General features: G+C 34.5%; 1 protein-coding gene across 5 annotated transcripts in view; it reads right to left on the bottom strand.

Moving 5' to 3' along the window:
- The window catches only part of DIAPH3 (diaphanous related formin 3), a 464,837-nt gene that overhangs the window by 227,334 nt on the left and 222,325 nt on the right, over positions 1–15,178 (bottom strand). For all 5 annotated transcript variants that reach the window (XM_069467186.1, XM_069467187.1, XM_069467188.1 and 2 more), the window contains one exon: positions 14,249–14,350. In XM_069467186.1, the coding sequence (XP_069323287.1) occupies positions 14,249–14,350 (102 nt within the window). The remainder of the gene's footprint in view (positions 1–14,248; positions 14,351–15,178) is intronic.

Here is a 15,178-nt window from a genome sequence, read left to right as displayed (position 1 = left end):
ACAAACACATTTATCCTTTCAAAAGAGCTAAGTCTGGTATGGAAGATAAGGATGTTTAATGAAACATACAGTTCAATACAAAATGAAAATATAAGCAAAGCAAAAAAAGGGAAAAAAACTTGGACAAGTACTATAATTAACCAAATAAATATGGGGCCAAAATACCGCCACTCTCTGTTCCAGGAGCCACATGTAAATTAAGTTAAATAAAAGTTTATACAATTGATTCTGGGAATCAGGGAAGTTTTTCAAGTGCTTAGCATCAGAGCACCAGTTTTCCAGTTAACCTGGGCACAGAAATGGGGAAAGGCCTCTCAAGTAAAGTCAGTGGTTAGGTCACAAGAGAAATGAGTCAAAGTCGTTCACAGTCTAGAAATGCATACATTTACTGGGCTTTTTAAGGGAGGGGAGAGGATTCCCCTCCCATCTGGGCCCTGTGTTTCTGAAGATAGAAAATGGTTAATATCTGGTTTTTGCAAATGAAACCAGAGACAGGACTGGTCCTGAACAAAAACACAACATAGGCTAAAGTCTATCTTTAAAAACCCTTCCCTCGGCCAGGCACAGTGGCTCATGCCTGTAATCCTACCACTGTGGGAGACTGAGGTGGATGGATCACTTGAGGTCAGGAGTTGGAGACCAGCCTGTGCAAGAGCAAAACCTTATCTCTACAAAAAATAGAAAAATTAGCCAGGTCGGGTGGTGCACATCTGTAGTCCCAGCAACTTGGGAAGCTGAGGCAGGAGGATCGCTTGAGCCCAGGAGTTGAGGTTGCAGTGAGCTATGATCACACCATTGCACTCTGGCATGGGAAACAGAGCAAGACCCTGTCTCAAAAAATAAAAACAAAAACAAACAAACAAATAAACTACCTTTCCCTTTGCCACCTCCTATATGCATCTACTTCTTTGCCAATATGTCAAGACCCCTACACCTAGAAAAAAATTGGTATGGTAGAAACAAAATGAAATATGGAAATGTGGAGTCAGAAATCCTCAGTATGAATCCTTCTTTTCTGCTAATGTCATGTGGGGGTTCTTGGTTAACTCACTTATTCTACAACAGTTTCAACTCTTGCTATGGTAAAGAATATATCAGATAAATGTATATAAGCATACTTTGTAAACAGTAAATCACTAAACAAAAGTCAGATAATATAACTGCTAGGTAATCACTTGCCTGCTCTATGATGGCTCATTTGATACGATACTTATGCCATTAACCTGAAACTCTAAATTAATCTTTCTCCCTGCTCCTGTTATATAACCCATCATCTTCTAGGTATAACAAGTCACAGATACCATATTTGAAAAAGTAATCAGACTAATATAGAGTAAGATTTAATCTCCTCTAGCTATCCTATAGCATGAGATGATTTACAAGCAGAAGGCTGACCTGCTGTTTAGTAGTATCTTAGACAGTTAAATAAATTTGTAGTATTTTTTTTACTTTGGTCCTTGAGCACATCTTCTGTAACAACCATCAAGCTGTTATTGTGCACAACTGGATGATTTTAATTTCAGGGGATTCCTAAGGCTAAGATCCTCATATGGATACACCTAGTCAGAGAGCTAGAGATAGAAAGCTTTTAGCTCATATTTCTGGCTCCAACATGTGCAACTAATATCAGAAGCGAAGCTTATCCTAATTAGTTTTTCAGTAATTTGAATTACACTCTTGAAGGCTGTTCCCATGAAAAGAAAACAAATACTCCAGCATCATGTCTCAATATGAGATCTGGAAGTCATGATAATTGATTACAATGAATTGTTCATCAGTCACTACCTACCTTTATGTTGGCCCCTATCTCATCCCGTTTGCTGCTCTGTGCTACAATAAATTTGTATATTTAAAAGCTAAAGTATGAAAAGTCTGAAAGGTCTAAAAATTGCTCAGAAAGAATTATTAATAAAATAATTATATGGGGTGGATAAAATCATTAAAAGAAATGAGAAAGAGGAGGATATGAAAATAAAAGAAATCAGAGGAGAGAATCTGAGTAAGACTCTTATTCAAGTCTTAGAAGAAACAGGAAAAGAGCCAAGTAGGAGTCAGACAAGAAGTACAAGGGAGCCGGGAGAGAGAACAAAAAGAGAGTAGGTATGACAAATAGGGTGAAACGCTGACCAGAGGTCAAGAGCATACAAGATGAGAGATGAAGGGGCATAAGTTGGATCTGGAATCATGAGGTTGTCTATAACAGTAAGAGAGTCTATAACTAAGACAGTGAAGGGAACAAAAACGCATATGTAAAACACACTAAAGAATTGCAGAATAGTGAGAGAGAAAATTCTAACTGTTAAGTAGAATATGGGTCTTAAGGGCAGTGGGTCCTGAACTGGACCACAACAAATGAGAAGAAAACATTCAAAATAAAAACATGAGAATGACGATAGCAGCTAACATAATTGGGCACGTATTCACTACATACTACACACATGCATACTCTCCTAAATCTCAGTACAATTCTGTGAGATAGGTTTTTTATTCATATACATTTTATTAAAAAAAGAAAATGAATTTGAGGGATGTTAAACTTGTCCAAAGTCTCACGACTAGCATATGGTAAAATCAGAATTCAAATTCAGGTCTGTCTAATCAGACTAGAATACAATGAAGGACAGTTGAAGGTATCTGGAATACCAAGACAAAGTTGTTCGGTTGAGTGCTTACTACAGACCAGGTATTTATTGTTTGAGACATTAGGAATTCACCAGTGAATACTAGAAAGAATGATTCCTGCCATCACGGACACTCTTACAGACTGACAGGATAATGGACAGAATATAATACAGTAAATGAGAAGGTGATGGACACTAATGAGAAAAATATTACAAGGAAGAGGAAAAGAAGTGCTTTGGGCAACTGGATATGCAATTTCAAATAGAGTGCTTAGAGAAGACCTCTGTAAGTTGACATATGAAGAAAGACCAGAAGGACATGAGGAAGCAAGCCATTTGAGTAACTGGAGGAAGGAAGGTCCAAGGAGAGTAAAAGGCAAGTAAAAACCCTCTAAGAATGTGACTGGCATGTTGGGGAAATAGTACAGAGGCCATATAGTTAAAGTTGCCTTAGCCAGGAGAGAATGGTACAAGATGAGGAAAAAAACACTGAGGCAGGGACAGATTATGTAAAGCCTTATAGACTGAAACAAGGATTTAGGACTTTCCTCTAAGGTGGGAAGCCATTGTAGGGATACAGGTAGAGGCAGAAAATTATCTAACTGAAATCATTGGCTGTTTTGTCAAGAATAGACTGTGTTGAAAATAAACTGAGATAGATAGTTTCTTAATAACATCAAATTCTTTCACAGATTTTACATGCATGTGATATAAAACATAAGCAAAATTTTGTGTCTTTTGACACCAAAAAAAGGGGAGAAATCAATATAAACCACAGTTGAAATTTCAAACTTTTTGAGACACTCACTAGTGTTAGCAGCTCAATGAAATAGCATATTATTCTGATCATGGTGTGTTTCTATTAGTTCGAATAAATTAAAGAATTGCAGAGTTATTTAATATAGCTGACATTCTCCTAATTTCAAGGGAACAGGGGTAACAAAAGCTCATAAGAGAATTCATTCAGAGCTCAATTCCACTTATCCTCCCACTCTACAGAAAACACAATTGGTAGCATGCGAGTGATTTTTCCCCTTAATGGCAGGATTTGATATTACTATTTTGATGTAGATTTGAACTAAATGAACTCAATCCCTTGATTAAATGAGAGTTATTTTATCCAGGAATATGTCTGCACACTTTTGGCATTTTAACTTTATCTTAGTTCATAATATAGGCACTATATATTTATGATGATGATGTATTAGAGATTATTCCATTTTCTCTCATTTGAGAGCAAGGTCTGGAGGCAAAAGTAGCTTTTTTTCTTTCTTTCCACAGACACATATTCTCATGACCACTAGATTCCTTCCAAATGTCCCTGATGAATTATATACCCTCTGAATGCCAAATAGCCTTCTCACCCCAACTCAGGCTTAGTTTTTGAAACAAACTGCAATAGTGTCATATTATAAAATCACCTTGTACAATTCCCTAGATCAGGGATTGCAATTTTCCTCAGAGAGGTGGTAACCAGCAGCAAAAACAAACAAAACCTTGCTGATCATGAGTCCCTCTCCAGGGAGAAGACAGAAAAACAGTAAGGTTTGCATATTTCGCTTTGCCCTTCACTGCTTCCTGTGTTATATTTCTAGTTCACTCCCTCAGTGATTTCATCCAGTCCCATAGCTTTAAATGCCACCTGTATGTTACTGGCTTCCAGATTTATACCTCCGACCCTGAACTCCAGCTTCTACCCCCAATGCATATTTCATATGTCCACTTGGATGTCTACAGACGTTTTGAGTTATCTTTCCTCCCACAATCTGCTCCTCCTGCAACACTTTCCCACATCTATGTAAATGGGAACACTTATCTTTCTAATTGCAAGGGTAACAATCTTGGAGTTATTCTTGACTTCTCTTATACCCCACACTCAATCTGTCAGAAATCCTATCTTCCCTACTTGCAAAATCATCCAGAATCTGATCACTTTTCACCAGTGACACTGTCATCATGCCTATCAAGCCACCACTGATTCCCAGCTTAATAATGAGATCATTGAAATAATGTGTTAACTGGCCACTGGCTTCAATTATGTGCCCCACCCCACCCACTACCTGGTTTTCCACACATCTGCCAGAATAACACTTGTAAAGCATCAATCTGATCATTTCACTACTTTGTTTATATCTCTCAAACATCTCTCTTAGAGTAAAATCCCTGGGACTCACACCATGGCTGCAAGGCCCTGAATGATGAAAGTCCTGGCAGACTCCCTAATGTCATTGTCTACCAATCTCTGTCATTCACTCTGCCACAGCCTATGGCCTCACACAGCCAAACTCACTGATCCCTCATGGCCTTGGTGTTTGTGGTATCTTCTGTCTATAACATGCTTTAGCCACACATCTAACTACAGTCATACAGGCTTCTGCTCAAATCTTACCTCTTCAGAGTGGCCTTAATAACCATGCTAATCTCTCTCTCACACACATACACTCATGTACTACTTCCTGCAGAGCATTTATTATTATCTGATATTGCATTATTACATTTTTGTTTGTGCATATATTGTCACTGTCCCCAACTAAAATGTAAGACAAGGACTAAGAGGCTCATTGCTATAAACTAAGGGCCTAGATCAATACCCAACACACAGTAGGTGTTCAATAACTATCAGAAAATGAATAATAAATGAATTATTCCTGAGTCAAGGAGACAAGGTATTCAAATAAAACATATCAGACACTGGTGCAGTTACTGACATAAACTCAAGGTGTAAGTTCATCCACGAAATTCAAGCCCCTGTAACATTTCAAAGGCTGAAACCTGCACTAATGGAAAAGTTGCTACCAGAAGCCATTTCCTCAGAATTATCTAACGAGAGCTGAAATCAAAATTTTAAAAGTTCTAAAATAAACCCAACCTTTCAGCAGTGAAGACAATGTTAAGTTCAACCATAAAAAAAAACTCTCTAATTTTCTGTGAATGTCAGTATATTTGGTTAAATCAAAAAATCTACACACTATTTTGGCCTACCTGTTAAACATGTGAAGAAAAGATATGTATGGCCTTTTATGAGTTTTGTCAACATGTAACTTCGCTGTGTCATATGCAGGAAGAATTAAGAAACCTGTGAGGAAAAAGATCTTCAGAGAAAATAATACATTAGGATGGGCAAGATAAAATTATCTTACGGCTGACAGCTGATTTTAACTACTTAAACCAACAAAATTTCAATGAGTTTAATTAAAAACTTAGATAGCATTCTGACTGTTTTGACTTAGGCTGTCGAAGGAGATGGAAGGCAGAAACCAGATCAAAAGAAAAAAATTATAGGAGGATTCAATGTCTGAAGAATTTTAGGCTAAAAATCAATGAGAACTGAAAGAAAGTGAAATAAATAAGCCCTAAACTAGGTGAGAGAAAAATCATCTGTGCTACTGAGCTTAAGTCCTGGATCCTGGAAGAAGCATGTCAAGAAGGTTGCACACTAAAGCGACAAGAATAACTGAAAACAACAGCTAAATGCTTATGATCTTCAGAGAAATCTACCTGTAAGATTTAAATAGCTATGAATATAGTTAGGAAATAATAGTTTATTATTCCAAAAAATTGTTCTCACTGTATAGTGAAAGATTTGCAAATGAGGTTGCCAAACTGCTGTCTAAAGCATCACAGAATTTGAAAGACCCTGGACAACAGGACAGGTACCATACAGCAGCAGCAGCAGCAGCAGATGAATGGAACTTCTATTTTCTAGGAGGAGAAGACAGTAGATCCTGCCAACTTTAGACTGGCACAATTTATGTGATTGACGGACGAGATCAAAGATGCATTATTAACGTGAAAAGGAAGTAGTAATTACAAGAAACCAAAATGGGTTCTTGAAGAAATCATATCAGACTAACTGCATGTCTTTTGTTAAGAATTTTAAAGTACTAATTCTGGGAAATGTGATTTTGTATCTGGACATTTGCAAAGCACTTGAAATAGCACCTAAGGAACGCAAGAAAGACTTGGAGATATTTAATCTCAGAAAGCAATGGTTGAGGGAAGATATATTCTTTCAGGTTCCTTACATATCTTTGTCAGTCTTTTTTAAAAGCGTTTCGATAAACCATGATTCTTATACCAAGTAACAATTTCCTCAATACTAAAAGGTGTTGAAAATAAAACCACGAAGTATTATATAGAGTACCATGAGTACCATGAATACTCACACTCAAACAACATGGCCTTTTGAGTTAAAGAAGGATCAGGAAAAAGTCTAATCTAGGATGTTGTATTGTGACAAGCCTACAAATTAAGTGGCAAAATCACTTAGGGCAGTAAGTTCTATTTTTTAAAAAAGGTGAGAATTTAGACTTTTATGCACCAAGGTATTGGTTTCTTGGTCTATTTTCAAAAATTAACCCATTCTCACTCACGGAGAAATCATTATCTAGAGGTTAATTTATAACAAAAATTAAATTATCTCAAAAATACCATTATTTTAAAAAGTGATTTAAAAAAACATTATTTTATTGTTTTGCTATATCATTCCCATCCTTTCTAATTTCATACTTCTGTTCCTTCCTGTTCATCTCTTATTTCACATATTCATTTAATCAATATTATGTGGCCACTGTGTGCCAGAAGACGTGCCATATGCTGAGAATGTAAAGATGAGTGTGATCTACTCCAGCCTGTCAGAAAGTTCAGAGCATAAATGAAGACTGTGAATTGTAAAATAACACTTATATTCTAGTATAATAAGAGCCATTTAGAGACATGAACAGGGTACTATGGTAACAAAGAGGAAGGATACTGAATTTTGCATAAAACGATATAAGTGTTAGGAAAAGCTTTCTAGAGAGGCTTTCTCAGAAAGGAAATAAGGGAAAGGAAGCACATTGACAGGCCCGAGCATGGTGCCTTCAGAACATAGTGAATTGCTTTGCAATGATGAGACACAGAGAAGAAAGTAAGAGACGAGGTAGGAGGGGAATGGTAGGAATTGTTTCATTTAAAAACCTAATGCCGGCTGGGAAGGAGGGAATTACAGAGGGGCCTGAGGATACATTTGGGCATGATGGATATATTCATTATCTTGATTGTGGTGATGGTTTCATGGATGTATTCACATGTCAAAATTATATCTCAATGAAGCTTTTTATTAAAAAGCCTAATGTTGTTGTCAGAATTTTAGATGTCCATGTAAAAGTCATGGGGAGCAACCGAAGGAATTTAGGGAGTCAGTAAAGGATATTCAGTGGCATTTCATTCTCCATTTTACATCTTTACAAGATTTTTCCCTATAATCAAACTAAAGAATTACTCAACAAATTGCTATTTTCCATGCTCCTATTATGTACAAAGGACCAAGTGTGTCCCTAAAAACAGAACACATCCCTATCAGTGAGTAACATAGGTCTTCTTTATTTCAAATCACTTTTAAATCCAAACTTCAAAGATGCAAGGTATAGAAGACACCATAAATAAAAATGAAAAGATAAATAAAACAAAAGTGAGAGACGAGAAAAACTGCAAATATTTACAAAGGAGTAGCATATAGAATACACAAGGAGTTCCTATAAACTATTAAGAAAGGCAATACAATAGGAAAATAACATTAACAAATAATTCTAACAAAAATATAAATAACCGATAAATATATAACTGTTTCAATCTCATTTAATAACCAGGAAATATAAAATTTAAAAAATCACCAAGTGAAAAAAAGAAAAGTAATATTAAGTATTGGTGATGATGTCAGAAAAAGTGATGTTTTATGAACACTTATGTTGTTCATAAAAGTATAAATTCACATGCTTCATGCAAGGGCAATTTGGCAGTAACTATCAAGATTAAAAATGCCTTTTGACTTAGCAATTCATATTCTGGACTATTTCCCAAAGAAGTAATAATATAATTAATGGTAATAACCAAAGCTAAACCTTTAATATAGAGTTTATGATTGCAAGATGATTTATGCATATTCACAACATCAATTTATTTAAAACTCAAAACAATGCAATGGAGATAGGCATTATTTTTGTCCCTGTGGTAAGCAAAATGATGGTCTCCCAAAGATGTCCATGTCCTAATCCTTGAAACTTTTGAATATGTTACCTTCATGGCAAAATGAACTGTGCAGATGTGGTTAACGATCTTGAGGTGGGGAGGATTATCCTGGACTAATAGGCCCAGTATAACCATAGGGTAGTTATAAGAGGGAAGGAGAAGGGTTAGAGAAGGAGTAGTGTTGACAAAAGTGGAAGTGAGCATGATGCTGGACCATGAACCAAGGAATGTGGGCAGATTCTAGAAGCTGGAAAAGGCAAGGAAATAATTTCTCCCTCAAGTGTCTCAGAAGGAATGCACCCCTGCTGACCCATCGGGCTACTGACCTCCAGAACTGTAGGGTAATAAACTTGTGTTGTTTTAAGCCACTAAGTTTACAGTAATTTGTCGGAACAGCAACAGGAAACTAATACAGTTCCATTTCATAAATAAGGAAACTGAGGTACAAAAAAATGAATAACTACTGATGATCATACAGCTACTAAGCAATACAGCTAGATTTTAAAACCAGACCATGATCATAAATATTCTGATACAGTGACTACAAATATATATAAAAAGATGCATGCAGAATTATTATTTACTATTTTTTAAACACTGAGGGGAAAAAAACTAATCATCCTTCATTAAAAGAATGATTAAAAGAAAAAATCTTAATATGGGATACGAAATACTACAGAGGGGGTTGAAAACAGGACAACATAAAAAAAACTTCAAAATATTTGATACGGCAAAAGAAGTTTCAGAACAATATATTTTTAAAAATGTTCACATAAACATGCTCACATTGGTAAATACAAAGAAATAGGATCAGAAGTCCAACAGACTGTTAAAAATGATCATTTATGTGGAAAGACGTGGAGTAGTGGGATACAGGAGACTTCCACATTGTATTCAGTATTTTTATGTTATTTGATTGTTTTACAACAAGAATATATGGTGTATTTCAAAATGAGGCATTTTTAATGAAGGGAGGTATGCATGAACTTCCTACAACATTTTTCATTAAAAAGAGGCCTCAACTGCACAAAGTTTAAATTTAAAAGCCCTGCCCTACAGTGACACCAAATGGTGGTAGATCAAAATACAGTGCACAAACAGGACATTTGTTTAATTCACTCTTCCTATAAATGTTTGATTCCTTTGAAGAACAGGCAACTTAACAGAATTAAATAATATGGAGACAAATACTCAAAAACCTGTAATTTTTAATCAAAGAAAGTCTAGTATACGAAGCTTCAATTTGCAAATTTTTAGGCCTCTTTCTGAACTTCAGTTAATCTTCTGATCCCATTGAATATTTACATAAATCATTTCTCACACAGTTAAACCATGTCACTGTGAGCACAGTGATTTTACCTAATGGCTTATTAATCAAAGAAAAGCTGCAAATACAAGAAATGCAGTCATACAACAAAAGTCAGGCTATACTTCATGAGAACCAACCTTTGCTAAGCAGGCAGTATTTTGGGTAGATGGATGAGGGACGTTGGGGCTGAAGAGGGAAGGAAGAAATTTGAGAAGAGAGGCAACTGATCCAGTTAGTAACAGTTTCTGTGAAGTATATTTCTATTTCTAAATCTATTGATAAAAATTAAGTTGAATAAAAGAGGAGGCTACTGCATCCCCCAAATAAACCAGTCTCTCAACAAGAAATTTTTGTCCTATACTGTCCAGGGAAAAGTATAATTCAAACTAAATACATCAGCAGTATTCTGTGCTATTTGCCCAGAATCTAAACCAACAAATAAAAATTGCATGTAAATTGTCTTATTCATTACAAGCCACTACAAAAACATACAGAGACTGACCATCTTCCAGGGCACTTCTCTAAAATACTATTTGTCCAGAAGCCTTAGTCTCTCAGCATTAAATGACAGCTTGTTCAAATTTTTTGATGTGTTACTTTTTATATACCATAATTTCCTAGAAAACAGAGGACATATAAATATATGATAAACTACAAAACAAGTCATTGATATCATTAAGCTCTCAGGCCCTGAGTTCATACCGTGGGATTTTTAATTCTAACAGGTACCAGCCCACCTACCACCACCGCTATGCTACAAACATGGATGGGCAGCTCCAGAATACATTGAGATGATCAAATGGGCCCATGTCCAGTCATTAGGACCATCAGGAGAATCAGTTCTGAAAGATACCTTAAGATTCTAAATTACCATAAATAACAGATGAATGACTAAACCCTTATTACCATAAAAATATCCAGGTCTACTACACTTAGATTTAAAACTCTTCTAATTAGGAAGAGATCTAGTATCAGCATTAAAGAATTTTGCTACCAATTTCAATTGAGAAATAAATAAATATGTATATGAAATTTCATGTTATGGAAAACTTGGAGAAAATGTTTAGTGATTTGAAGGATATACAATTTAACAGATACTGACATGATAATTCTGACAGTAAATTTGTATATCATACTCTCTAGGACATAGAGCCCTGGAAAGTTGTATGTAAGTGATATATAAAAGTAAGACATATTTCTGATTTACATATTATTTCTGATATCTTCTAATTGGTCTTTACTTGACATTGCTTACAAACATTTTGGATGTGTTACTTTTGGACCCTGCCTTTCTATCAAAGAGAAAATAACATAAATGAACATAAATGTCCTGGTAAAAATGCGTGTTTTTTTAACATAATTCTTGTGGAGAATTAAAGTCGATTAAATAATGCAAGGAACTTCAGTGAATTCATCCATTGCCAAAAGTATGAGTGTATATTTAAGCAAAACATGCCTTTCTAAGGAATTTGTAATTCATAGGAACCAAATTAATAAATTTACATAATTGGATAAAAGAAAACATTAAACTGACTGGCAAGTAACATAACTGTACAGCTATAACTGATTTTTGTTAAAATGAAAATGCTAGAAATCACATTGTCAGTCCAAACAACCTAAAGATGACAAAAAGCTAAGTGCAATTTTATCTATGGTAAAAAACAAATGCAAAGTCAAGCTTGGCCCTATTCACAGGTGGGAAGGAACTAAAGCTAACCCAATCCTTGATTATTTCTTATTCAGGTACTTTAAATCTATGCTAAGTAAAACAGTAAATGGGTTTTTAAGGCAAGATAAAAGTCTTGTAGAAATCTGCAGTTTGGCTTACCTCAAGTTAATTGCCCATTTTTGAAACAAACATAATTTCAAAAAGTTTCTGACTTTAAAAATGAAAGTATGAAAATCTTATAGAAATATATACAGTAATTGGGTGCAACGCGCACTACCTGGGGAACGGACACGCCTGGAGCTCTGACTTGGGGGGAAAGGCGGTACATGGGCAACGTATGTAACCTGCAATTCTGTATCCCCCATAACAATAAGATGAAATAAAAAAAAAAAAAGAAAGAAAAGAAATATATATAGTAATTGTAATCAACTTCCTAAAATCCATTTACTGTATTATTGATATAATGCTGATAAACTGAAAACATATCACTCCTTAATGAATTAGCAAAATTAAAATTGAGGTTTTAATCCAGAAAAGAGAACAGAAAATTTCAGGCATCCCACACTGTATCACACTCTTTGTCCAACATTTTCTTGGTTAATTATCAAGGACTCTGTGTGCTTTAAGCAAGTTTCCCTTTTCTTTTTGGGAGATAGGGGTTGGTAAATAGTGGGAGCCAGACTGGAATGATGAAAAATTGAAATGAAAAAAAGGCAAACCGAAGAACATTACTATTTGACAAAGGAAAAATAATATAACAAAATCTCATTTTTTTCTCAACTTTCATTCTTTCTCCACCAAATATAATTACCTTTTAAAATGTTAGTAGCACAGAAACCAGAACTTAACAAAATGCATTCAAGACTATTCATAATCAACAGATGACTAAAGCATTTTTCATTTTGCTCCTAGGAGATATTTTTCAATAGCATTTCTCTTTTCCAAATTATATTCCATTTGTACACACATATGACCTGGCACAGAACGTGCAGATTCCAGGTGAAGTTTCAGGTGACATATACTAAAAGGGAAGTGGGTTCATCTGTGTATTAAAATCAAAATCATAACCTCTAGCACAGGTATCTGGGAATAAATTTGTTACAACTTTCTGACTCCTAAAAATACACTGTCTATAAATCATAGCTTTTTGGTATAAATTCTAAATTTTCTAAAGAGGGCATAACTTGGCTATTTTAAATAAACCCGAAATGTCTCCAAATTTGAGCTCAGTCTTCTATGAAACATTAAAACACAAGAATAGTTTTAAATCTTTACTATGATAATATGCAACATAAAAGGTTACTTGTTAATAGATATTTTCATATAACCTTGCATGTGTTTCAGATTTAATGTACTTGGGAAATATTTCAACATTACATTTTTAAATATTATTTTAATTCAAGAGTCAAAAAAGATAGGCAAAAATAAACACTCTAGTCTGTGATTAAAATTTTAATGCCAATTCTCCCTTATTTACCTATTCTCACATGGAAGACATGGCAAGTAGGGTACCAAATAGGGATCAAGAGTAAGATAAAGTGACCAGATGATAGAAAATAAAGCAAACAAGGAAATAGAGGGAGAAAAAAAAAAAAACAAGGTGAGGGAGAAAAAAAATACCCTGGAAAACTGAGTTAAGAAGTAAAAGTCTTTTGTTTGAAAGACAATGAGTTTAAAAGTTTTATAAGAAAAATTGTAAGACTGTGAACAAGGAAAAACTCTGCTTTTTCTGTTCTACTTGGAGTTTTTTGAACTTTGGGGGAAGAGGGGATAAGTCAAGTGGGTTTATGAAGAGACAGGAAGGAATTTAAGAGTAAATGTCTACAACATTCCAAATATGGGGTGCAGACAGAGCTGTTAAGTTAGCTAACCTCAATTTTTTTAAATTATATTACATACACTTTCATCCTGGCCCTGCAAATTAGTAACATAACTGCAAATGAAAGGGAAAAAAATAAATAATCTTATAAAAAAAATGTACTTTTAAGTATTGTTACGATGACCAAGTATAACAAACTTAGAAATGATAATTTAATGGTAGGAGAAAAAAAACAAAGAAAGCTTAACAAAAATTTTAATTTTAAGTTGCAATACAGCTAATATATACCATTAGAATGTCTTTCCTCCTCTTTAGACCCCAGATTCTGTAAAATAGTAGGCTGGAACAAGATGATCATCAAGATGCCTCGAAGATTTTTTTTAAATGAATTCATTTTTTTACCCTCATTGCCATTCTAATTTCATAGTCTAAACTATGAGATGAACTCAAGTGAGTGATCAGAGCAAGAAATTGAAGCTTACAATATGATGGAATACATAGCTCTAGAATAAATCACAAATATACTCTCTATTCTTAAGGAGTACAGTTTTCATTTTACATTCTGACATTAAATAGGGAACATAAAAAGTTACATATACACGTTTCAAAAGCCTCTTGAATTTCATTTAAGGCCAGAGTTTCAATATATAATTTAAATCAAGATAATGTCTCATGAATATCCTTAGGTTGAAAAAAGCATGATGGACAGTAAATGTATGTGACTATTCATATACATTTAATGACGTAAAAGAGCTTAATATTCTACTTTCTTTCTCCTATTTTGCACAGTATAAAAATCCTCTCTGAGGCTCAGTACTTACCACAACAGCAAACTGCTCGGGTTCACATAAGTTGTTATATTCACTCTTGAACTGAGACAATGAATTCAATTGCTTTTGATCAGGAAGATGCTTTATTAAATTCTAAAAATTAAAACCAAAAGAAAATATCTTCACTAAATGTCTTCTTGAATTAAAAAGAAATTAATTTATAAATTATGGAAAAGAAACCAGTGAAGTTAATCTTTAGTTTTATTTCTAGGTAACCTCCCTTGTACTAAGCCTTAAGCAACACTCCCTGCATCTTGAAAACAGTCAATTTTCCTTTTCTCCATCCCAGAGTTATTATATATTCAAATCAAGCACTACTGAATGTTTATTTGATTAGCTATATAATTGAGAAAGAGAACTCAACCTATACCAAAGGAACAGCTTTCTCACCTGGATAAATGTGATCCATTTCATTTCAGCTTTAGGGAATTAAATGTCAGAAATTTCAGGCAAAGCCAAATACATTTTAACACTTCACTCAGGGGGATAAAAGAAATCACCATATTGCTACTAAAAGGCAAAGGAAAGAATAGAAAAGAAATCAAGGGAATTTTAATGGCAGTGCTTTCAAGATTTAACCAGTAGGAATATAGTTTTAATAATAAAAATCTGAAGTTGTCTCTAAAACAAAGACAAAGTAACTTTTCTGATGTGATAGAAAAATTTAAAAAGGCACCGAAGACACAGGATGATATACCTTGCAGATAAAAAGCATTTAAAGAGATCTTTTAGGAACTTAAGTGCACATGGCTATCAAAGCCCTTGACCACATCTGCAGTCCAGAAACCACAGGCACATTTGGCTGCTTTGTCTTGTTTGTCCATGCACAGCCTTCAAGCTATACACTTAAACAAGACAACCACTTGAAGAAAGATCAAGGGAATACACATATTTATGCCTTCTTGATGAAACTCACATGAT

The sequence above is a fragment of the Eulemur rufifrons genome, chromosome 4 (assembly GCF_041146395.1).
Source record: "Eulemur rufifrons isolate Redbay chromosome 4, OSU_ERuf_1, whole genome shotgun sequence".
NCBI classification, from domain to species: domain Eukaryota; kingdom Metazoa; phylum Chordata; class Mammalia; order Primates; family Lemuridae; genus Eulemur; species Eulemur rufifrons.
The sequence above is the reverse complement of the archived record's forward strand: the minus strand, read 5'-3'. Positions and strand labels throughout refer to the sequence as shown.